General features: G+C 40.2%; 4 protein-coding genes across 7 annotated transcripts; 3 read left to right on the top strand and 1 right to left on the bottom strand.

Moving 5' to 3' along the window:
• Positions 1-480: 480 nt before the first annotated feature.
• phgdh (phosphoglycerate dehydrogenase) lies at positions 481-6,726 on the top strand (the record flags this gene model as incomplete). The annotated part of the gene is made up of 12 exons (XM_080478033.1): positions 481-774; positions 2,485-2,636; positions 2,730-2,795; positions 2,919-2,973; positions 3,144-3,242; positions 3,354-3,486; positions 3,658-3,806; positions 3,955-4,107; positions 4,903-5,041; positions 5,204-5,331; positions 5,417-5,639; positions 6,181-6,726. The coding sequence occupies 12 exons, from the start codon at positions 481-483 to the stop codon at positions 6,333-6,335; spliced, it is 1,746 nt and encodes a 581-aa protein (XP_080334159.1). The 3' UTR covers positions 6,336-6,726.
• A 1,492-nt stretch (positions 6,727-8,218) lies between these two features.
• Positions 8,219-11,767, top strand: klhl23 (kelch-like family member 23). Its single transcript, XM_080478036.1, has 4 exons — positions 8,219-8,415; positions 8,608-9,837; positions 10,708-10,860; positions 10,951-11,767. Exons 2-4 carry the CDS (start codon positions 8,613-8,615, stop codon positions 11,259-11,261), a joined length of 1,689 nt encoding a protein of 562 aa, XP_080334162.1. The 5' UTR covers positions 8,219-8,415; positions 8,608-8,612; the 3' UTR covers positions 11,262-11,767.
• Positions 11,768-12,515: 748 nt separating this feature from the next.
• On the top strand, positions 12,516-19,953 carry ssb (small RNA binding exonuclease protection factor La). Its single transcript, XM_080478039.1, has 12 exons — positions 12,516-12,637; positions 13,614-13,688; positions 13,769-13,872; positions 15,600-15,774; positions 16,179-16,286; positions 16,357-16,460; positions 16,811-16,882; positions 16,969-17,011; positions 17,098-17,238; positions 17,323-17,506; positions 17,804-17,923; positions 18,026-19,953. Exons 2-12 carry the CDS (start codon positions 13,629-13,631, stop codon positions 18,103-18,105), a joined length of 1,191 nt encoding a protein of 396 aa, XP_080334165.1. The 5' UTR covers positions 12,516-12,637; positions 13,614-13,628; the 3' UTR covers positions 18,106-19,953.
• mettl5 (methyltransferase 5, N6-adenosine) lies at positions 18,146-21,200 on the bottom strand. Of its 4 annotated transcripts, XM_080478046.1 has the most exons (6): positions 20,227-21,200; positions 19,956-20,137; positions 19,205-19,287; positions 18,705-18,756; positions 18,584-18,633; positions 18,146-18,237 (listed from the first exon to the last, which is right to left on the bottom strand). In XM_080478046.1, exons 1-6 carry the CDS (start codon positions 20,439-20,441, stop codon positions 18,196-18,198), a joined length of 624 nt encoding a protein of 207 aa, XP_080334172.1. In that variant the 5' UTR covers positions 20,442-21,200; the 3' UTR covers positions 18,146-18,195. The 4 variants fall into 4 exon arrangements, with proteins under 4 accessions (XP_080334172.1, XP_080334169.1, XP_080334171.1 ...); XM_080478043.1 differs by having other exon boundaries at positions 18,584-18,756; positions 20,227-20,577; XM_080478045.1 differs by having other exon boundaries at positions 18,146-18,633; positions 20,227-20,577.
• Positions 21,201-22,306: the final 1,106 nt, after the last annotated feature.

Raw genomic sequence — 22,306 nt, 5'->3', positions numbered from 1 at the left:
GGTCTTTTTCCGGTGCATACATTTAAATAACAGTTAATATTGTCCTTTGAAGAGTTTGTGGACTTTAACAGTGGAAACATTTACCTGGACCACATGGTGGTGCAGTGGTTAGAAAACTGAAATACTGAACGGGCCCTTCTGATCTATTATTTCATCATTTGGATTTGTTGATGACATCCAAACTATATGGACCCTTTATCTGGAGGATAATTGTTTATTTTTAATAGATATTTCCACCAGAGTAAGTTAAGACGTTTATTTTCAGAATGTGAACTTGACAATTTTGACAACCTTCATGCAAAGAGTTTATTTTTTTTATTGTGATGCTTCAATCACACAGATGAATAGAAAGTTGTACAACATTAATAGCACGAGCTGGATGGAACAGAATGCACAGGCAATCCCTGCCAGGGGTGCTGCTGGATCTTTTTCCGGGGGTAATTATCTGAACGGGTTCGTGCAGACACGTCAGAGCAGGAGATGCGGGAGAGGCGGGCTCATGTCGGAAGGGGGGGGCCGTCTTATGTCACACACAACCATTCAACCATCACTTCACCCGGCAATCAAACCACCCACAACCCCCCCGGTGGCCCGGCAGCAAAGCACCGAGAGCAGCGCGGACAGAAAAGCACCAAGATGGCCTCGATCTCCATCCGAACTGTGCTCATCAGTGAAAGTGTCGACCCTCGCTGCAGAACCACTCTGGAGGAAAATGGCATCCGAGTCACGGAAAAGCAGAATATGACCGAGGCTGAGCTGATCGCGGACATTAAGGTAAATTTAATTTGTGTTGCATAACTACCTCGTTGATATTCGCGCAGCACGCGACGATTCCACACAAAGTTCACGCGCCTCATCGCATATAAAAAGCCGAGCAGCCGCACTCGGAGGTCCTGTCGCCTAAACCAGGCAGACCCCTCTGCTTTCCTCTCGCGCAGTCTGATACGAGCTGCACGCTCGGTTATCTTCGGTGTTGTTCTCGCGCTGAGGTGTGCAGTCAGTCAGTCAGCTCGGTGCGTTTGCTTTGTACCGCCCTCTGGAAAGAAAGAAAGAAAGCTGATGCAACTCATCCCAGACTTTACCGGGTTCCATCACTGCCACATGCTGCAAGGCTGGGAGCACGAGCGGCATCCGCGTGCACACTGGAAATATCTTTTGTGTGTATAATCTGAACACATTCACTCCAAATACATGTGTTTAGGCAAAAAACAATTGGAGTAAGAACAGGAGGCACCAAGAGTTAAACTTGGGAAGAGTCACACACACACACACACACACACACACACACACACACACACACACACACACACACACACACACACACACACACACACACACACACACACACACACACACACACACACACACACACACACACACACACACACACACAAGAACAATGCTGAAACCTCTTGCTATTAAGTGGAAGTGAAATCAATTTGACCATTTTTTAATATTTATTGGCTGAAGATTCAAGAGCCAACCCTAACCCTAATCCTAACCCAGGATCAAGAAGTCCCGCTGGGTGCTGCTGGGGTTAGGGTTAGGCTCATACTCTCAGTCATAATGCTCAGTGGTGCAGGTCGAAACGTTTTTGAGCACCTTAAGCTTAAAATCCCTCAGGCGTATGAGGTGGTAAATTATTGATTTTATTCTGTTTATTCCGTTTGATTTGTGAGTTTAAGCTGATGCAAAACAAGAACCCTATTCACTTATCACGGGGCAGCATTTATTTTAGTTTTTACAGTGAAAAAATATCCTAAAAGTTGATTTAAAGACTAAGGCAGATTGTAATCTATCAATCTTTTAATTTGCAAACATCTGTATTGGATTATCTCAATCGGAACAGTATAGCCATAAATCTAAAAAGGTTTGGGCAATATGCAGAATATGATTAAAAACCAGATACTGTGAGTAAAACTCAACAACCCCCATTGTTTTCACACTGGAACTCAATGATATACCAGAGGTTTGGAATAAGATGTTTTGGCATTTTATAAATAAAATGAACTCATTCTGATTTTGGTGGGAGCAAAAAAAAAAAGAAAAGTTGGCAACAAACGGGGTAATTTAATCTCAGGTTTGTAAAAGAAGCAGTAAGTAAGATTTAAGTTAATCAACTTCACATTAGGTGACATTAGTCACTGAAAAAGACGATGTGTATTTTCTTCAGCTCATTTTAACATCGACAGAGTGGATGCTGGATTTTCTGGGTTTAGTTTGCTAATTTTACAATCCATACCAAAAGCACATTCTCATTAGGAACAATGCACCTATCTTACACCTCTATTCTGGCTCTATAGGGAGGCCGACATAAATGTTGACGACAATTAGAAGGAAACATGCAAACCTGCCGTGGATATAAAGGATCTAAAATTGAATTGTCGCTGAGATATTCTATTAGATCGGGACCAAAATGAATCCATGTTTCCATGACTACTCACAAACAATCCTTTGTTTTATCCTTCACTTTTCTCATTTTAGAACTACGACGGCCTCGTGGTGAGATCTGCAACCAAGGTAACGGCTGCTGTCATCAATGCTGCTGACAATCTTAAGCTCATCGGGAGAGCTGGGACCGGCGTGGACAATGTGGACGTTGAGGCTGCGACCAGGAAGAGCATTATTGTCATGAAGTTAGTCTCCAGTTTGAACACAGGTTTACATCACCGTGCAGGTCTGATGTAAACATACTGACCATTAAATCTCCCCCCCCCCCCCCCCCCAAGCACTCCGAGTGGAAACACCATCAGTGCTGCTGAGTTGACCTGCGCCCTGCTGATGAGCCTCTCAAGGCAAGAGGAGTCGTGTTTTCTTATGTTGAAAAAATATTTTCAGAGATTTTTTTTTTTCTTAAGCGTGTTGAGTTTCAGTAAAATCCATTAACATAGCGATTTGTTTAATTTATTTTATTTTAGGCACGTACCCCAAGCTGCCATGTCGATGAAACAGGGGAAGTGGGATCGTAAGAAGGTAGGCGGGGATCCAGCTTGTATGTGCTCTGGAGTGCAGAGAACAATTATTGCTGCGTGGTTGATTCCATTGTTGTCTCAGTTGCCGGTAATCAGATGTGACACTTGAGTCTGTGCTGTTGCTGATGGAGCTGTCGGGGTCACCACTGTGATTTTTTTTTTTTTTTACAGTTCATGGGTGCCGAGCTGTATGGCAAGGTGCTCGGAATAGTTGGACTTGGAAGAATTGGGAAGGAGGTCGCCTCGAGAATGCAGTCATTTGGTATGAAGGTGAGATTCCATGATCGGCCTGTTCGCACAGTCGTCAGTGGAGAAGAGTGTCGTAATATTTACATAGAAGAAACGACCAGATATATTTCTTCTTTTTAATAATCTTTCTAGACTATTGGCTATGATCCGATCACTCCACCTGAGGTGACCGCCGGCTGGGGCGTCCTGCAGATGTCTCTGGAGGAGCTTTGGCCTCAGTGTGACTATATCACCGTCCACACTCCCCTGATGCCCTCTACCGTTGGTGAGCTTCACTCTGGTTCCCCCGCGCCAAGTAACAATAATCCCAGCGTGCTGCTTACTTTCCAATAGTATCAATAATCTGTAGTATTTAAGTGTGTGCAGAAGAATTACACTTTTCTTTTGTACCGAAATCGTGAGACACATTCTGAGCGTGTCTCTTTTGTGTGCAAAGGTCTGCTTAATGATGAAACCTTTGGGAAATGCAAGAAAGGGGTGAAGGTGGTGAACTGTGCTAGAGGAGGCATCATTGATGAGGCTGCCCTCGTCCGAGCGCTGCAGTCCGGACAGTGTGGAGGAGCAGGACTCGATGTCTTTGTTGAGGTACAATCGGCTCCTGTCGTCTCCCACACCGCTTCACCGTCTACATCAGTTTTGTTTTACATTCTAGTTTTTTGCCTTTTTAATTGTTCTTCAGTATTAATGGAAGAAATGCTGTTGGTCACTTCTTACTTGGTGTTCTTGGACGCAGGAACCTCCTAAGGACCGCTCGCTGATTGACCATCCCAGTGTCATCAGCTGCCCTCACCTGGGAGCCAGTACAAAGGAGGCTCAGGCTCGCTGTGGGATGGACATCGCCCAGCAGATCGTGGAAATGGTGAAAGGCAGAAACCTGGTTGGAGCAGTAAGTCTTCCTCAATGGCTTTTTGTCAATAAAAATGACCTTCAAACCTTGAACTTGTAAACTTGTGAGAGGACTTGACAAAGCAAAATATTGCAACTCCAAGATGTTTACTGCAGGATGGTGTTTTGGAAAATGTAGTTTGGTGGAAATATTTTCTATCCTCAGTGGGGATAATATAACAAAATAGTGAATCAGGATACTCCACCAGGAGCCATGGAGAAATGAATTATGAGTTATGAGAAATGAGTTATGAATGAAGTGGTGTAACTTTAGAAAAGTCTACAGTTGATAAAACAAAATATTCACAAGTTGATTTTCTCTCTTCAGTTGAGTTCATGTAACCAGAGCATTGAGGCTCCGTGTACAGTTTATTATAATGTCACCATTGTTCACAAGTTGATTTTACACTCAAACAAAAGTCACACGCAACATTCCAGAGACATTTTTGCTTTATTGTGACCTGTTAAGTCTGATGGCTCCAACCTAAACAGAGTTTTTATTTATATCTTTGAAAAATAAGTGTATCCTTGCCTGAACCACTTGAGAGTAGAAATTCAGCACTAAGTTTTCAATTGGTCTCACAGCTTGTCCCTTTTTAGGCAAAAGTACCCAGCTTTATAAAGCAGTGGCTTTGGAGATATTGCTGAGTTGTCATGACATCAAATTTTTTATATCTGCAGAATTGCAGCCCTCCGAGGATCCACTGAATAGAAACTGAGCTCTATTACTATTAAAATGTTTGAAGGTGTAACTGCTCATCTATGCTCTCTGATGTTTTGTCTTATGCCTATGTAGGTAAACGCACAGGTTTTGGCCAACACCTTCTCGCAGGAATCCCAACAACTGATCAAACTTGGAGAAGCAGTTGGAGCTGTGCTGAAGTCTTGCCTTCCCTCTAACACACCGCCAAGTCGTGTTGAATTAAATACTAAAGGTACAGTTACTGATCTACCCAATTTGTTACCCACATATTCTTATCTCCCACTTCCAGCAGGTAAGTGGGAGATAAGAAGAGTGTGTGTGTGAGAAAGCTAAAGAATTATGTCGGTTTGCTGATGGTGTCACTTAACATTATGTACCATTCACTTCAAACCAGGAGATTCAATGAAGTCCTCTACTGGCTATATGATGTCCGCCGTACTTGTCGGCCTCGTCAATCGACAATCTGGATGCTGCCCGAACCTCATCAATGTCCTGAGTCTCGCCAAGGAGAGTGGAATCACGGTAGGACAGCCACTCCTTAATGACTCCATCAAGTCCGTGTGTCTTGGAAATCAAAACCTTTCGTTCATGTGAACTGCCTCTTCAGGTAAACCAGTCCCACTCTGCATCTGATGGCGTGGCTGAAGGCTTGTGTAAAGTGGAGATGACGGCCAGTAGCGGGAGCTATAATGCCGTCGGTTCTGTTCGGGGCGGCATGCCCGTCCTGCTGCAGCTGAACGACAGCAGGTTCAGACAGCCCATCTCACTCTCCGGAAATCTGCTGTTCTTCAAGGCTTCAGCAGATCCTCAGCTCCTGACCTCACTGGCTGGTAAGAGAATAAAGAAGGCTCAGTTTCAATCACACTTTTGTTTCATCATTTACCGAGGGCTCAACTGCTTGTCTGTCGGTTGTTGAAGAAACCAACATACTGCGCGCCTGCAACATAAAAATATCTGCCCACCCGATATCCCAAATAATATGATCTTCTCAAGGGAAATAATTCAAAGCCTTGAGTATTTCCTCTCATGAATTACACACATGTATATCATGCAGCTGACAGCTCCAATGTTCAAGATAACTCTGTATTTATAGTCATTCATTGTAGTGTATTTTCTGTTTGGCTGCACATCTCAGAAAGTTCTCTACTGCCCCCCAGTGGAGGTACGCACAGCTGGTCTCCAGTTTTAAAGCAGCTGATGTGGAAACTTTGGTCTCATCTGAACAATCCAGAGCCTCGACCCTAAACATTATTTACTAATCTTCTGTTTCACAAACATAATGATGTATATTTGGAAGTTAAATTGCATTGAGTATTCAATTGTGGTAATTTTCTTTCTTTATTCCTCGCCTATCTTGTGTCTCTTGTGTAGGACTGCTTGGCGCAGAGGGGGTGCAGATAGAGTCATTCAGTGGCCCTGAAAACCGCACTGGGGACCTGTGGTATTGTGTGGGGCTGTCCTCTCTCCTGAAAGATCTCAGCACTCTGAAGCCTTTGGTTAACGATGCAGCCCAGCTCAGCATTTAAAGGAGTAACATTCAGTATCTGAAATTCCCCACAATTTTCTAGAATGTCTAATGTCATTGCTCTGTTGTTGCTTTTTGTGTTTACAGCTAACAACTTGTGCAGAAATTTAACCCCCTGGACCATTTATAATAGGCATTTTGATAACATTCCACTGTTTCAGGGGTTTTTTCAGCTTCTTGAACTACTAAAAATTAATAAAATGGACTTGCTATGTGGTGTCCAGTTTCTTGTTTAATCTTTGTTTCACCGTCTTTATATTTAGACTATACCCACTCTGGAATATAGTTTTTTTTTTAATCTGCTCACTTTTAGTTTTTTCTGTGTGGCAAATAAGCCTCATATGTTTTGTTTTTCCCATTTAATTTCTGAGGTATAAACATTTATCCAATTCAATGAAGTCTCCAAGCCTTTCTGAAATTCCTAGGACAAGGCAAAAAAAAAAGTTTGATTCTAATGAAATAATTGGACATTTCAGTACACTATGCAAAGCAGTCTCAGAGCAGGACATTTGACATAATGTCAATAAAAACATGAATAGCATTACCTGTCACCCTCTCAGGAAAGCCCTCTATGGATCAATGGATCGTGAGTTGTTGGTTATTATCTTCAAAACATTTCGATCAAATTTCCAGAATCACGTTTGTTTTGATATCCAAGCGCTGCTTGCTTTAACTTTTCTGGAGTAAAACTAATTAATTCTTATAACTAATGCAACTAACTTCCAACTGACACTCCCACACGGTGTAGCAGGTTTGATAAATGTCAAGATCTATTTCTAAAAAGAAGTTTAGATCCAAAGCCAATCGATATCAGATGTGCTGGGTAGATGATTTTATTCTGAAAATGTGGGCTTGAGTATTTCTTAAAAGGATGTTTTATCACCAGTCTCAAGTATGGTTTTGTACTTATTTTTTCTTTATTAACATCAAAATCAGTTAAGCACAATAAGATGAATAATTTTACTTCCACTTGTTACTTTCTACCACAATCCAAACATTTTAGCATTCATGTAAAAAATTTTCTTGTATATAAGCATGTTACGTCACTGTCCATAGCCGTTGTGTATATTTTGAGTCCATCCATCCATCGAATTTCTTAAATACCAAAAGTTGTCTTTGAGTTTTAATCTCACTAAATACGTTGTTAATGGCCAGTATTAAATAAAAGTTGATTTCTCAATGTGTATTCAAATTACAATACGGGGATTTGTTCTGTAAACAAATGTTGCTGTGAAGTAAGACTTTTATTTGTTAAATTCTTCCTCTCCAAATATGCGCATTTCAAAACCTCTTTGATTTAATAAGCAAAATAAATGACAAAATGTAAAGCGTTTTATCTTAAAAAAAAAAAAAAAAAAAAGCTAATCTCTACAAATACCGCTAATTTACAGGAATGTGAGTATTGTATTTAGTTTATTCTCCACCGAGTTTGAGTAAAACTCTAGTAGTTGTTTGTTGTTGTTGTTTTTTAATGAAACTACTGAGTTTAGAATAGATCCCAGACAAATGTGAGCAGGAAACTGCTGAAAGTAAAAGTCTCCTGCCTGCAGTCCCACATATCTGAGATGATCATGTGCAGGAATATGGTTCCACTGTGTTGTTAATCTTTGTGAGGATTAGGTAAAGCCTTGGCCACACACGGTTCAAGACACCATGGCAACGACAAGAATGGAGGGGAAAAGCATGAATGGACCACCGCCTCTTCTGTACTGAAAGCTCATTTGTGTCAGGTTTGTATTCTGCCGGTGTCTCTTTGCTGGTTAAGTGCGCTAATGCGCAGTCCATGTGCGCGTCACGGGACTGTGGATGGAGGTTATATTTAGGCTCCGGGAGAAAATAGCGGTGTTGGGTGATTCCTCTGTATGGTTGCTTGGTTTTGTCAAGGACCTCCTGCAGGAGAACGCAGTGCCGGAGAGGAGGAGGGGAGGAGGGATGGCTGCTGAACATAAATACCAAAATAGGATCGAGCTGGCTGCGATCGTCCTCACTGAGCTATATTGAGGCTCATTTTGTTTAGGAGAGGAGCGCCTGAAGACAGCACAGTGCCCGTGAGGGATTCATTTATGGAAACACACTGAGAGGTAAGGCTGTGACATCTTTGGTTGTTTATAGGGTTAAACATGGCTGCAGATGCATTGACCTCAATGCTGCATTTAATTATGAATGAGAATTTGAAGCTATGAATTTGCTTTGTGATGTCAGTGTGGTATTCGACCTGTTTCTCACTGTGACATGTGCTTTTCTTTTTTCTCCTTTTTTTCTTTTCTCCCCAGATAGGATGTCACATAAGCAAGCAGAAATCTACACATATGACTTCTGTGATGGTGACCATCCAGAAAGGCTCCTGGATGCTCTCAGGCATTTCTACATCGGTGGTCTGTTTACAGACGTCACCCTGCAATGTGGTGATTCCGGGCAGGAGTTTCACTGTCATAAGGCGCTGCTGTCAGCCTGCAGCTCCTATTTCAAAGTCATGTTCACCACGGACATGAGAGAAAGGTCAGACAGCATCATCAAGCTGGCTGGGATAGACTGCGACATCCTCGGTACCCTGGTGGAATATGTGTACACCGGTCAGGTGTGCATGACCAAGAGCAACGTGCAGAGTCTGCTGGAGGCTGCCAGTCTTCTGCAGTTCCTCGCTGTGAAGCAGGCCTGCGAAGAGTTCCTGATTCGCTTCCTGGATGTGGACAACTGTCTGGGGATGCACACTTTTGCTCAGCTGCACATGTGCCCTGCGCTGGAGAAAGAGGCCCGCAGAGTGATGCTGAGCAGGTTCACGGAGCTCGTCCGGCAGGAGGAGTTCCTAGAGTTGGACCAGGAAAAGATGAGATCGGTCCTGGCTGCTCAGAGCCTCACTGAGCAGAAAGACGATGAGCTGATAGATGCTGTTGCCAGATGGGTGACCCACGATTTGACCGACCGTGTTCACCTTGTTTCAGACATGATGCACTCCATCCACCTGGAACTGGATGCGACTTACTTTAAGGCTTCATTAGAGGGACAGAGAAAACACTTGCTGAACAATCACGAGAAGCTCAAATCTATTATTATTCAGTCTTTAGGGTCAAGTCTCAAAATGAGCCCTGCAAGTGGGAAAATGTCTTCGAACATGTATATCATTGGAGGATACTACTGGCACCCTCTTTGTGAAGTTCACATCTGGGATCCAATCGGCAGCACGTGGTTACAAGGAAAAGATATGCCAGACAACGCCAGAGAAAGCTACAGCGTCAGTTTACTTGGAGCAAATATCTACGTGACAGGAGGTTACAAGACAAACACTGTTGAAGCGTTGGACACGGTCTGGATTTATAACTGTGACTACGATGACTGGATGGAGGGCTGCCCCATGATCACAGCCAGGTACTACCATTGTTCAGTGGCTTTGCATGGCTGTGTTTATGCCATCGGAGGCTACAGAGGAGGAGCCCCGGAGCAAGAAACTGAATATTACGACCCACTGAAAAAGAAATGGTTCCCAGTTGCCAAAATGATCCAAGGTATGCTAAAATATTTTTTTATGTCCGAGATAAATGAAAGCGGGAGACTGTAAGGATGAACTGACTTTTTGGGCTTCAATGCTGCAGTTCAGACCTCCCATTTAGTTAAGACTATGAATGGTTGTTCAGCTGGTAATAGTTTTATTTAATCTACATTCATTTGTATCATTGAGAACACACTAATCTAATTTACACTAATTTAATCCCATTTCATTTTCTGGCAAGAAATTATCAACACTTGTAATGTAATGATACAACTAACTTACAGATGGATGCTTTATACTGAAAACAAGCAAACATTAGACTCATTGTTTTATTTAAAGATTAATAATTCATTAATTGGTGTTAAATCTCTGAGCTTGCAGTCATCAGTCACACAGTTCCCTGGTCACATTCAGCACAAGAAGTCCTGGAACCCCTTGCAAACAATTCATAACTTGAAATCTCAGTTTGTATATCGTAAAACACAGAATCACCTGGACATGACTGGACAATTGTGCAAGAGATCTAAAATAAATGTTTTTTTTTGTTTTTTTCTCTCCTCAGCTGATAAATCCAGCATCACTTTTCATGATTTAAGGCTGCATTATTCAACTGTTTTATAAATAAAGTCTCTTTACCTTTACAACACATAATAGCACTGTATATAGACTGCTGCTATCTATTGAATATTTAACAAATATTCTCTGGAAAAGGAATTGAGTATAATATGTAATTGAGAATGAGTGCACATCAGCTTTATTAAAGGACATTTCCATTTTCTTTTCACAACATTGATAAAAATACCCAAATGCATGCTTTAGTCCTCAATTTTTAGATGTATAGACACGACTGTTGTGGTGGTCATTTTAACCCCTGTTTCCATCAAAGGTGTGGGAAATGCCACTGCTTGTGTATTGAGAGACGAGATCTTCGTGACTGGCGGACACTACGGGTACAGAGGAACGTGCACCTATGAAAAAATCCAGGTGTACCGAGCCGATGTCAACGAGTGGAGTATCATTACCACAAGTCCCCATCCAGGTAAGATGAATAAAATAAAATAAAAAAAACACTGAATCAGAAGTATGAGTATTCTTTCTTCAATCTTGTTTCTGATCTGTGTGTTTTTAGAGTACGGCCTGGCCTCAGTTTCTCTGAACAACAAGCTGTACTTGGTGGGTGGCCAGACGACTATCACAGACTGCTACGACACCGAGAGAGACGAATGGAGACCAATATCGGTGATGAAGGAGAGGAGGATGGAGTGTGGAGCTGTGATAATAAATGGTTGCATTTACGTGACCGGGGGATACTCCTACTCAAAAGGGACTTATCTGGAAAGCATTGAGAAATATGACCCCGAGCTGGACTCGTGGCAGATTGTCGGCACTCTTCCCAGCCCGACCAGGTCACATGGATGCGTTTGCGTTCGCGGTGTTTGATGACTTGTTGTCTTGAACACTTTTTTACAGTTATTTTGTGCCATGTTTTTTTGTGCTGTCAACCAGTATGTCAAGCTGGATCCATTCCTCCATGCAGCTATTTGCCAAACTGTAAATATTGTGACACCTAAGTATTTCATTTAGAACTCAGGGGGCTTTTGAGTAGAACACTTGTTAACTTTTTTGCATTAGATTGAAAGTGAATATTTGAAAGAAATTGAATGAATGTAATTTAATATTATTTAAATCCAAATAACTAATATAACACTTTTATCAGAAGAGCTGCACTACGGTGAAACTTAATAAAAGTAATTACTATACTTTCGGTGTGATGGCTGAATTTATTTGTCACTTCTAAACATAAAATCTTTCTTACATGACGACATTCATTGATCTTATACTGATGATTTTGTAGATGTTATGTGTATAGTAGGTATATGGTATTGATGGTAATTGGATTCTTGGTAATTGTCACGAAAATAAAGCTGAGCTCTTTTTGTAGTACGAAGAATTTGCACATATCTGGAGATTTTATTTATCCACGAGGGGCAATTAGGGGGGCAAAGAGCCACACATTAAAAAAGAGTAATAGAACCCCCCCCCCCCCCCCCCCCCCCACACACACACACACACACACAAAAAAGAAACAGTTGGGTAGGCGAAAGCAGTGGCAGGCCTTCTGTCAGTAACAGTATTAGTGGCTGCAGAGGTTGTAAAAGCAGTGTTGTCCATCTAAAACAGTAAGTATATTAAAAGCAGCAATTGCAAACAGCAAAATAAACAGCATAATATGCAGAATGGTAATATTACATAATGTAAACTAAGTAAAAGTGAGATAGCTTCTAACAATGAGACGATATATACAGTATACCATATAGATTGAGGCTGTCGTACCGTCATATAGATTGAGTCTTGTAGATGTAAAGATGAGGAAGAGTTCATCACTCTTGAAGACTGTATAAACGTATAGAAAAACACTTCTTTAAAAGGTTTACATGACAAAAGATTAAACAATTGTCTTTGTTATACTTTTTTTAAAATTTGTTGACCAAGGTAAAATGACAAAATTGCAATCTTTCTTGAATTCAATATTCTATCATCTTCTCTCTGAACTGTTTCTATTTTAAATGTCTAAAACATTACCACAATATTTGAAAAATCGATTAAATTGTAATCAACCAAAACACAACACGTGCCACATCGCCCCCTTGTTGCCTAATGAAACGTCATCACGCACAGCGTGCGGCCGCTTGTGGTGTCTTTTGGTCCTCGCTGCGCTCCGTAGCACGCAGTTCTTCCACAACGTGTGAGCAGAGAAGTAAAGAGTTCAGCTCTCCCTGTGGTTCAAAGTGTTACAGACTGTGACTCTAAACACCGTAAGTACGAGTTCGAATGTGACTGAAAATGTATTTCGTTTCATTTTCGTGTCCGCGTTGCCTGCAACTTCTGTACCGTTTTCAGACGAGCCGAGGAGACGCCTGCCGGCTTGAACGGCGTGCAGCCGATTGTTGAGTTACCCCGACTATAAATGACAAATTAAAGTTTCTTAAGTGACCTGTAGCTAAATGATAACTACATTGACTGCAGTGTGTACAAATCAACACGACCTGCTATTGTAAGTTAATTGGGTTTTGTGAAGTATGTTCAAGCAACGTGCCTGCAATTAAGCTAAGCTAGCGGGTTAGCCAAGAAGCTAACTAGTGCAATGGCAGAAATACTTTGCCTGCTAAGTTTTGTTTTTCTCTTGTATGATTCCCCCCCGAACGAATATATCCAGCTAAACTACTTTCTTGTGTAATATGACATTGGTGGGTTCGTACATATGCTTTCTGACTGCTAAAACTGTGAGTTGAATCTTAAGAGATGCTGTTATGGAGCTCAGCGTCCTGAACTCAGACCTAACATTCCGGCAAATTGGGGGAAAACGACAGGTAGATTTTAGCCCTTTGAATGCTTTGAAAATAAGCTCTCAGCTGATCCTTCCCATTCTGAGGGAAGTGAAAGTGAAGAAGAATTAAGACCTGCAGTGATTTGTTGATGCCTCAATACAAAGTCATCTAATCAACAGCTGTGTAACTTTTGGTGTAAACGTGAATAACCAAAGTACTGCTTTATACACATATATGAAGTCATTTAACCAATTCATTTTGTTGTATTATCAGATAATGAATGGACAAGTGTTACTGTTGATAATGCAACATGAATTGTTTGAATTGCCTTTTGTCATGCTGGTTTTAATAAATTCAACTTGTTGTTTTTAAATGGTAGTTCTCAGTTTATTCAGTGAATTAAATAGGCTTGTATCATCTCTGTTTATATATATATATATATATATATCTGTGTGTGTTACAGTTTTGCCAATCAATCATGGCAGAAAATCAAGGACAAATGTCTGCAGTTGAGCAGAAAGTGGCCCGCCAAATTGAGGTACTGCAGATTAAAACACTTTCATAACTTGGTCAGTTAAATCCAGTCCTTACAAAGTATTTTATTTTATTCCCACCTAGTACTACTTTGGGGATCACAATCTTCCACGGGACAAGTTTCTCAAAGAACAGCTGCAACTGGAAGATGGCTGGGTACCTTTGGAGACGATGCTGAAGTTCAACAGGTTGGTTTATGTCTGCTTTAGACTTAATGTGTCCTTTGTGTAAGATCAACATATTGTTGAACTAGGTGATTTGCATTATTGGATTCAAAATGGTCTTCAATTGTATGAATTAAAGTATGTCAAGTGCAGAAGTTGTGGATGGGCCATCTGATTGTATGTTGGCAATCAACAGAATGAACCGCAGTTTCTCTCTCTTCCTGGGAGGAGAGAGATGACAGTGTTGCCATTTTGTATTATTTTTTAACAAACTGCTCTCTATTCCTGTGCAAACAGGAAGTAGAGCAACAATTTAGAATTCCAGAGTTCATTATTACAACAGCATCATCTGGATCACACACTGAGACACATTTCTTCTATGCATCAGAGACTGAGTGGATCTATATCGGGGGCCGGTGTCCTGCATGTTTTAGGTCTCTTCCTGTTGCAACACACCTGAATGCAATAAGGGGCTGTTATTGGGCTTCTTTTTTTTTTTTTTTTTTTTTTTTACAAGCTTGATGATGACATCAATATTAGATTGAGGTGTGCTGAAGCTAGGAGACATCCAAAATGTGCATGACACCTCAAAGTCTGGGATTGAGGACCTCTGGTCTATATGATAAATATACTGTTACAAGGACCTTAAACGTTAACATTGTACTGCCTCGGCTCCCTCAATTTCTGGAACTCAATTGGCTAGATTCCTGTCAGTTTCAGCTTCACAACCAAATTACCCACCTTTTTATTAAATATAATTTCTATGAGGATGTTTAGTCAGACAGTGGCCGGGGGTATATTCTCCCTATATTACAAGGTCAACATTACAACTTAATTGCCAGATATGATGCACATGATCAAAAATACACATTTCAGCATTTCAAGAAAATGAAAATGGCGTATCTCAAAACATTAAAATATTTCACCATTTTCTAGACCAGAACCCACAAATTTCACTATGAATTTAAAGATTTCTTGAAATCTTGTAGTTTGAGTTACAAGAAGGAAGGAAGAGGGAGAAGATGTTTAAATAGGTTTCTAAAGGCAACGGGTCTTGTTGGGAAAATATATAGAGTGGTGGGAATAGTATAGACCAGCAAGAACCAGCAGATGGCGGTAATGCAACTTCGCGGATGCCAACTGCGTTAAACCAAAAGAAGAGTTACAAGACCTAAATATAGAAACAGCGTTTGGTCCGGACCAATCGATGAGACGTGTTTCTTCTTTACTTCCTCTCTGGTCAGTGTTTGTTTTGGGCGACAGCGCTCCCAAACCAGCTAATTGTTGAAGGTCTTTAGACATTCGCATTAAGTTTGTGGCTCATTGTAAATATTTACTTTACAATGATATAACTAAGAACGTGAGAAAAAACCCGAACTGAAACCTTGGCTCTGAGAGCTGCAGTGGGCAAAGACTGATTTATATTGGTCATTGAGCATAAACAGATTGAGGGTCATGTGACTGCATGAAAAGATGAACAGTGATGACTAACCAGCATGGGAATTTGACATAACGAGCAGGTCACCTATATCCACAACCATTCTTATGAGAATTGATTTGGCCAATACTTTGGTATTAACTACCTGACAAAGTCTTATTGTGAATAATTTAGGAACTATAGATGTGAGGTGAAGTGAGTCTGCATTTTTTCTTGATAATCAAAATCGTCCAGTCTCATAATCAAGGGACATATCCCGTCCCTCAGAAGGTGTACTCTGAATATTTATTGAAGCACTTTGTTCTCTTCTCAGATTGAGGTCTTTAACCACAGACGTCAGCGTCGTCGTCGCAGCTCTCCAGAAATCAAACACCGGCCTGTTGGAATTGAATGAAGACGAGACTAAAATCAGGAGGTCTCCAAGCAAACCTCTACCTGAATTCAATGAGGAATACAAGGATGGCCTGAAACATAAGTCTGTCTACATGGTAAGGTTCCAATACTGAATGCTCAAATGATAAACACAGCAAAGTAGAAATGAATGTACAGAAATACAGTTCGTGAAGGTCATTCAGCTCTTTAGAACTGACTGTTGCTGTTACACTCAACTTTTTTTCTAATCCTACACTTTACAATTGTCTTTGAAATGCCATTGTTGTTTTGTCTCATTCCACTGATAATTTTTTGGTTATTCATTTTACCTAAAACAAAAGTATCATGGAGTTCTTTGACTGCATTATGGCATTCAGAAAAATATGGATCTTGTTTTCTTACAATATGTTTTGTCATGCTGCAACTCTTATAATCAAAAAAATGTACACAATCAGGCTTTTGTTTGTTCTAAAACACCCAAGTTCTTTTCTAATCTGATGGCATGTTTTGTGGCTTTCAGAAAGGTTTCCCTCTCGACACAACCCTCGATGAGATTCAGGAGTGGCTGAGTGGAAAAGGAGCCATTGAAAACATACAGATGAGGAGAAATCTGGAAAGGCAATTCAAGGTAGATAAACCTCAAATCGTTACTTCGTACGTTTGAGGAAGTCATGATTGAAATGTTATTGTCTTTACAGGGATCAGTGTTCATCTGTTTTGAGACGGAAGAGTCTGCCAAGGAGTTCCTTCAATGCTCGGATATTAAATCGTTCAAAGACAATGAGATGCTCGTGATGTCCAGGTCAGTCCGCCAATATTCTGGCAAATTAATGACAAAACCAACTATTTGAAATGAACTTTTCTCTTAAAATACAAAAGTTGGACAGGTCTTTCATGCTGAAACGTATCTGTTATGCCAATTTTTGTGACGAATCAAGTCTGTGACAGAGCGATTTTGAGAAGATGTGCCACGAATGGGAATTCATGGCTTGCGAAACACTAATATAGTGGGTTGCCATGACAACCCGCACTTAGGTGTTCAAAAAGCATTGAACCTTTCAGCCGGAAAATCTAATTTTATTACTTCCCACGTTGTGTAATCATGATAAATGTCACTGTAGTCACTGGTCTTTTTGTTTTTAACTTTCCCAGGGAAGACTACCATGCCAAGAAAGCAGAGGAGAGAAGAAACACGAAAGCAGAAACAAAAGCCAAAGCGAGACAGTGAGTACAAAAGCAGCAGAATTTTGTCTTCATGAAAATATTTCCTCATTGACATTTTCCCCTTTTCAAAAAACCCTGGTATTTAGCAACAAGGAACAACAACAGAAAGATGCAGAGGACAAAGAAATGGTAAGATCACTCAGGCTTACAGCAGCTTTTAATAAAACTGTTCAGTGAAAAAGACTTGGTTCTTAGATCTTTGACTTGTGCTGCAGGGCCTGCTGCTCAACGAGAAGACTGGTTGTCTGTTGAAGTTCTCTGGAGATCTCCGCGATGTTTCCAGAGAAGATTTTCATGCGTTGTTCTCTGGGCATGGAAAGATCAAGTGGGTCGACTTCACAAGAGGAGCCAAAGAGGTAAATAAAAATAAATAAATATAGGAATGAGATGCTAAAACGGCGGCATTTTTACTAAAGGTGTGTTTTGTTTTGACTTTCAAGGGCACGCTTTTATTTGATGGAAATGCAAAGGAAGCGTTTGAGAAGGCCAAAAAGGACAAAGAAGACCTGAAAGTGAAGGACAACAGTGTGACATGGGAGCTGCTTGAAGGGGAGGAGGAGAAAGAAATGATGAAGAGGATCATTGAAGCCCAGCAGGAGTCTTGCAGCAGGTCCAAAGGCAGAGGTAACAACATTTACTTACAATAGAACAAAACGTTATTATTCCTAGCGGGAATTGACGTGGCGTCGTCTTCGTCTGCATGCGAGTCACTTTGGCGTTGGACAGCATTCACACCGCGGTGGCATTTAAGATGTAATTTGAAAGATCAGAGTCGTGTGGCCTGGAGCAAAATACAAGTGTACCGGGTATCAGATGGTATAAAATGAAGGTCATGATTAAGTTTTGTGATTTATTGTCTGGAAATATTAACTTGCTCATGTACTTGTGATCCAGTGCTGATGAATATTTTCTGACATGAAGGTGGACGAGGACGAGGATTTGGCAGAGGACGGGGAGGCCGAAGAGGAAGAGGAGGCAGAGATCAAGGCAGAAATCCGTATCATGGAAAGAAGACCAAGTTTGACAGTGACGATGAAGATGGTAAGTTCAGCACCACTTCTATAAATGTGTGTTGTTTTAATCCGTCTGTGACGTGTTAAACCAGTATCTCATTGACACTGTTTTGTTTTGTTTTTTCCTCAGCGCCTGCAGCTCCTAAGAGAGAACGAGAAGCTGCTGATGAACCTGCAGCAAAAGTTCCCAAAACTGAAAATGGTTCTTAGTCATGAGATCGCAGCCAGAATGTTTCTTTTGGTGAAAACGTTTATAACATTATTTACATTTATTAATTCATTCCAGTGAACAATTCAACTTCAGGCTTTGGAGAATCGCAGGAAGTCCACCTCGATGTCGACCTAGAAAAATATTTGCAAAGCAGGGTGTCAGTTTTCAGCCTTTGAAGTCCCTTTTATGTTGTGCCTCATTTTATTTGTGTTGCCTATTTCGCTCAAGACATTTTGATTTTAATCATGTTCAACAAATGCGTGCTTCCAGACGGATTTTATTTCATCTGAATAATGGGGTTCAGTTTTTGTGTGCCATTGTTTTACGGAGTTCCTACATTGGATGAATTTTGCGTGGTCATATTTTTAAGTTTGCATTTCTGAATAGCAAATACAACCTTTATAGAAATAAATGTTTGAATGTGTTTACTTATTTACAGCTCAATAACCTGTTGTCAGGACTGTTCAGTGAACTTACGGATTTCTTTTTGTGGAACTTGTAAGATGCTGGCAAGTCGTACCGTAGCTCTGTAAAGAAAGTATGTTGTCAGCACTGAAACATTTTTCATTGCCAAAAAGATGCACTGTATCTTTCGTACCTGCTAGAACGTCCATCTTTACTCCCCAATCATTAGCTTTCTTTTGAATGTGCTGTAATCAGACGAGGAAAGACGTGTCAGGCTTTACAGAGTCCACATAAGTCAATGAAAATAAAAAATGGTTTCCAAGGACCTAAAAGGGCTGATGCCGACTTATGAGACTTGATCTGACTGGGTTAAATGAATGACGCCACAGGTTATGGAAAGAGAAGTAATTAAAACCATATTTCAACCAGACATGAATTTGAAATACTGCTGTTAGTTTAAAAAAAAAAGAAGTAATTTGCAGTAATAATTGGGTCAATGAGGAAGATATTTTAGTAATCCTCCAATAGATTTAGCTGATTCCTGTATTAAATTCCTGCTGGACATGCTTCTTCACACAAGCTGAGCAACCTGGGCTAGACCTCTAATTACTTCACAATATACAATTCATTTACATAAATGCAAAACATTTTCCTGCAGACAGACGGCCAATTTGTTGTGAAACACTTACTTACCTCCCGTGTTGATGTTTTATGAAGCGAGTATACGGCTGTCCTGGCCATGGTTAAAGCAGCTCGAAGGAACTTCATGTCAATACCTTAAATAGAAATGAGTGAAAACACAATGTTAGACCAACGAGGCCACAAAGACACTTACAGTCTGCTGATGTAGTTGTGCAGTTTACTCGCAAGCACCTGCAGTTTATAGTATCATGCCTCCTTTACATCTTCTTGTAATGTGATAACACAAGCCATATATACAACTGTCATTTTTGTCTGAAATGTCCAAAACAGTCATTCATTAATGAGGACTATATCAAAAGCAACCACACTGGATGTTTTTAGAAATCTGCTCCTGATAAAAGGACTGAAGATAATTGCTGTTCACGTGCTTATATCACACAGGTAATGCAGAGTCAAAAGTCCCAATTTCCATTTTTGATGTTTCAACATTTTAAAGCACTATTAGGAATTCCATCTCACTGTTATTGAGGCAAAAAATATGCATGAAGATCTGACGACATTGAAGTTAATGTGGGTTGGTTGGAGGGTTTATCAAGGTGGATTATGGCTTCTTGCATCAAATCCTTCCTCCATACTGTGGAGTAAATAGGGATATCTCAATCTCTAAGTATGTCTTTTTTTCTTTACAAGTTTATTAAATTGTCTGTTGGGGAATCGATTGATAGGTTCCCTGAGATTGATCCATAAGGGAATATATTGTCAGATCGGGCATATCAGAATAAAAAGATGAATCAACTCTCACCTTTGTGTTTGGTCCCAAACGGTGGATTCATTATAACGGTGTCAAACTTCTCAGCATAGGCTTCTGCCTCCAGACAACACAGGTCACACTGGAGCAGATCCACGTTCGTGAGCTCAAACTCCTCGGCATTTCGTCGAAATATGTCCAGCGCGTCTTCGTCGACGTCAAAGCCGACACACAAGCTGCAGAGAGAGGGAGAGAGACGGTGAAGCTGAGAGAAGATCCACGATCCTAAATCAAGCAGGGTGGCGGAAGAGTTCGGAGCTCTCACCCCGCGTCAAGCATCGCAGCACCGATGCTGAGGACTCCGCAGCCACATCCCAGGTCTGCCACCAGTTTCCCCTCAATATCACCAAACGAGTTGTGGATGGTGTACAGCATGCAGGCGGCGATGTGAGGACTGGTCGGATACTGCTCCAGGAGCACTTTCGGCTCCTCGAATGTGTCCACCTGCTGAAGGCAGCTTTCCAACTCTTTCAGTTTCATTCCTTGGATGTTTCCAACCTGTGCTACAACTACACCCCAAGCGCACTAAATAAGTTGTAATGAGTTGTTTGAGCTGTGTTTTGAAGTAGTGATCCACATCCAAGCATGTCTGAAGGCGACTTCCGCACAGCAGTGTGCTTCAACCAAAACATGCCGACGCGGACCAACCGGAACCTTTGTTTTTCGCCCCCCCCCCAACCACCAACCAAATTCGCTTTTTAAAAAGTAATGACAACGTCATAACATATTTATTTGTGTAGCACTATAGAATAAACTTTACGATGTGATTTGGTGAAAAACGTCAGAAAAAACATGAAATAATAAAAAGCCAAACAATTGTGAAGTTTATCATCATCATCATCATCATCATCATCATCATCATCATCATCCGTGCAACTGATATTATAAACGTAACAAAAAAACAACAACAATCAGACTACAATAAAGAAATAAAATGAAAAAAATAAATAAAATAAAGCTAATAATCAAATTAACAGAGCAGACAAATGAGAGAGAGGTTGCCTGATTATGTGGCATCATTAACAAGAGCATAACCTAACAGAATAAAATTTAACTCCATTCAATACGATACCATAACAGCATCACCTGAATGCAAGCCTGTCAAAGTTATTCTAAATTATGATTTGAAATAGCACAACGATGTCATAAGCCTTATCTTAAAGAAAACTATCACACTCATGCACAAATAAACATAAACAAACTGAAGAGAAGCAGCATGTGTAAGTGGGATATAAAGACTTTCTGAATCTCACACTGACACAACTGCATACCAAAATAATTTGATTAACCAAAAAAGAGAAAAAGAACCTCCATATGAATCAAGTACAAAGTTTGAAAAACAAAACAGTTAAGATAACAGAAAAAATGGTTTACTTCAAAAAGAAAAAGAAATCACCTTATTTTAACCTCATTGTTTCTGTCTTTATGTGGTATTGATTTTCCTTCAAATCTTCTTTCGGTTTTATATTTTTTTATGTCTTATTTTCAGTTTTTATTATTTAAAGTTGGTTTGTCATATCAAGATTTGTCTCATTATCTTGATCCTCTAAATTGGCATTGTTTGGTTTTCACGTCACACTCTTGTTATTTTGTTAAAATGTCTTCTTAAGGGTATTTTACAGTAATACACTACTCTTTATCACAATCAAAATAATCACACAAGCATGTGCAGGGAAAATATTATTTTTCTGTTTGTTTGCTGTTTCTTGCGCAATGTATATGACGTTATCAATCCTCCTCTGAAGCACTTTCAATGCAATGAACTCGTCAGAGAAAAAATAAGAAAATAGAGATAAAATAAACACTAATAGAAGAATACAGAATAAAATAAATAGAAGTAAAATATATAAATAAGGTTATATATTATGAATTACAAAATAACCAGAGTAATACAAACAGAACCACTGAGTTGTAAAGTGAACAAAGCTTGAAATACTGAACAATGTCAAAACATTGCATGACTATTGGGTTGGAGCTGCACTTTTTCACAGTCCCTCAATCATTTCAATAAATGCATGACACAGAGGTTATGTGCAACAGAAGATAAAGTATGTAATAAAATGAAGTGAATTAACTCCGTCAGGGGTCTGCAACCGGCAGTTGTGGCTCTTCAGCCCCCCTGTGGCACCTGCCTGATATTTTCAGAAAATTATTTGCATTTTATTTGCATGTGACACTGATTTTCAAAAATGGTCTGATCTATGCTAAAAACACCTTTTAAAAAAGATGGCTAAAACAGCCAGAATTGAAAGGAAAAAAAGAATAGCTAAAACTATTCCAATAATAATAATAATAATAATAATAATAATAATAATAATAATAATATTCGGAGACAGTTAGCCACC

This window comes from Lipophrys pholis, assembly GCF_963383615.2.
Source record: "Lipophrys pholis genome assembly, chromosome: 13".
NCBI lineage: Eukaryota > Metazoa > Chordata > Actinopteri > Blenniiformes > Blenniidae > Lipophrys > Lipophrys pholis.
This window is presented reverse-complemented; position numbering and strand designations above follow the sequence as displayed.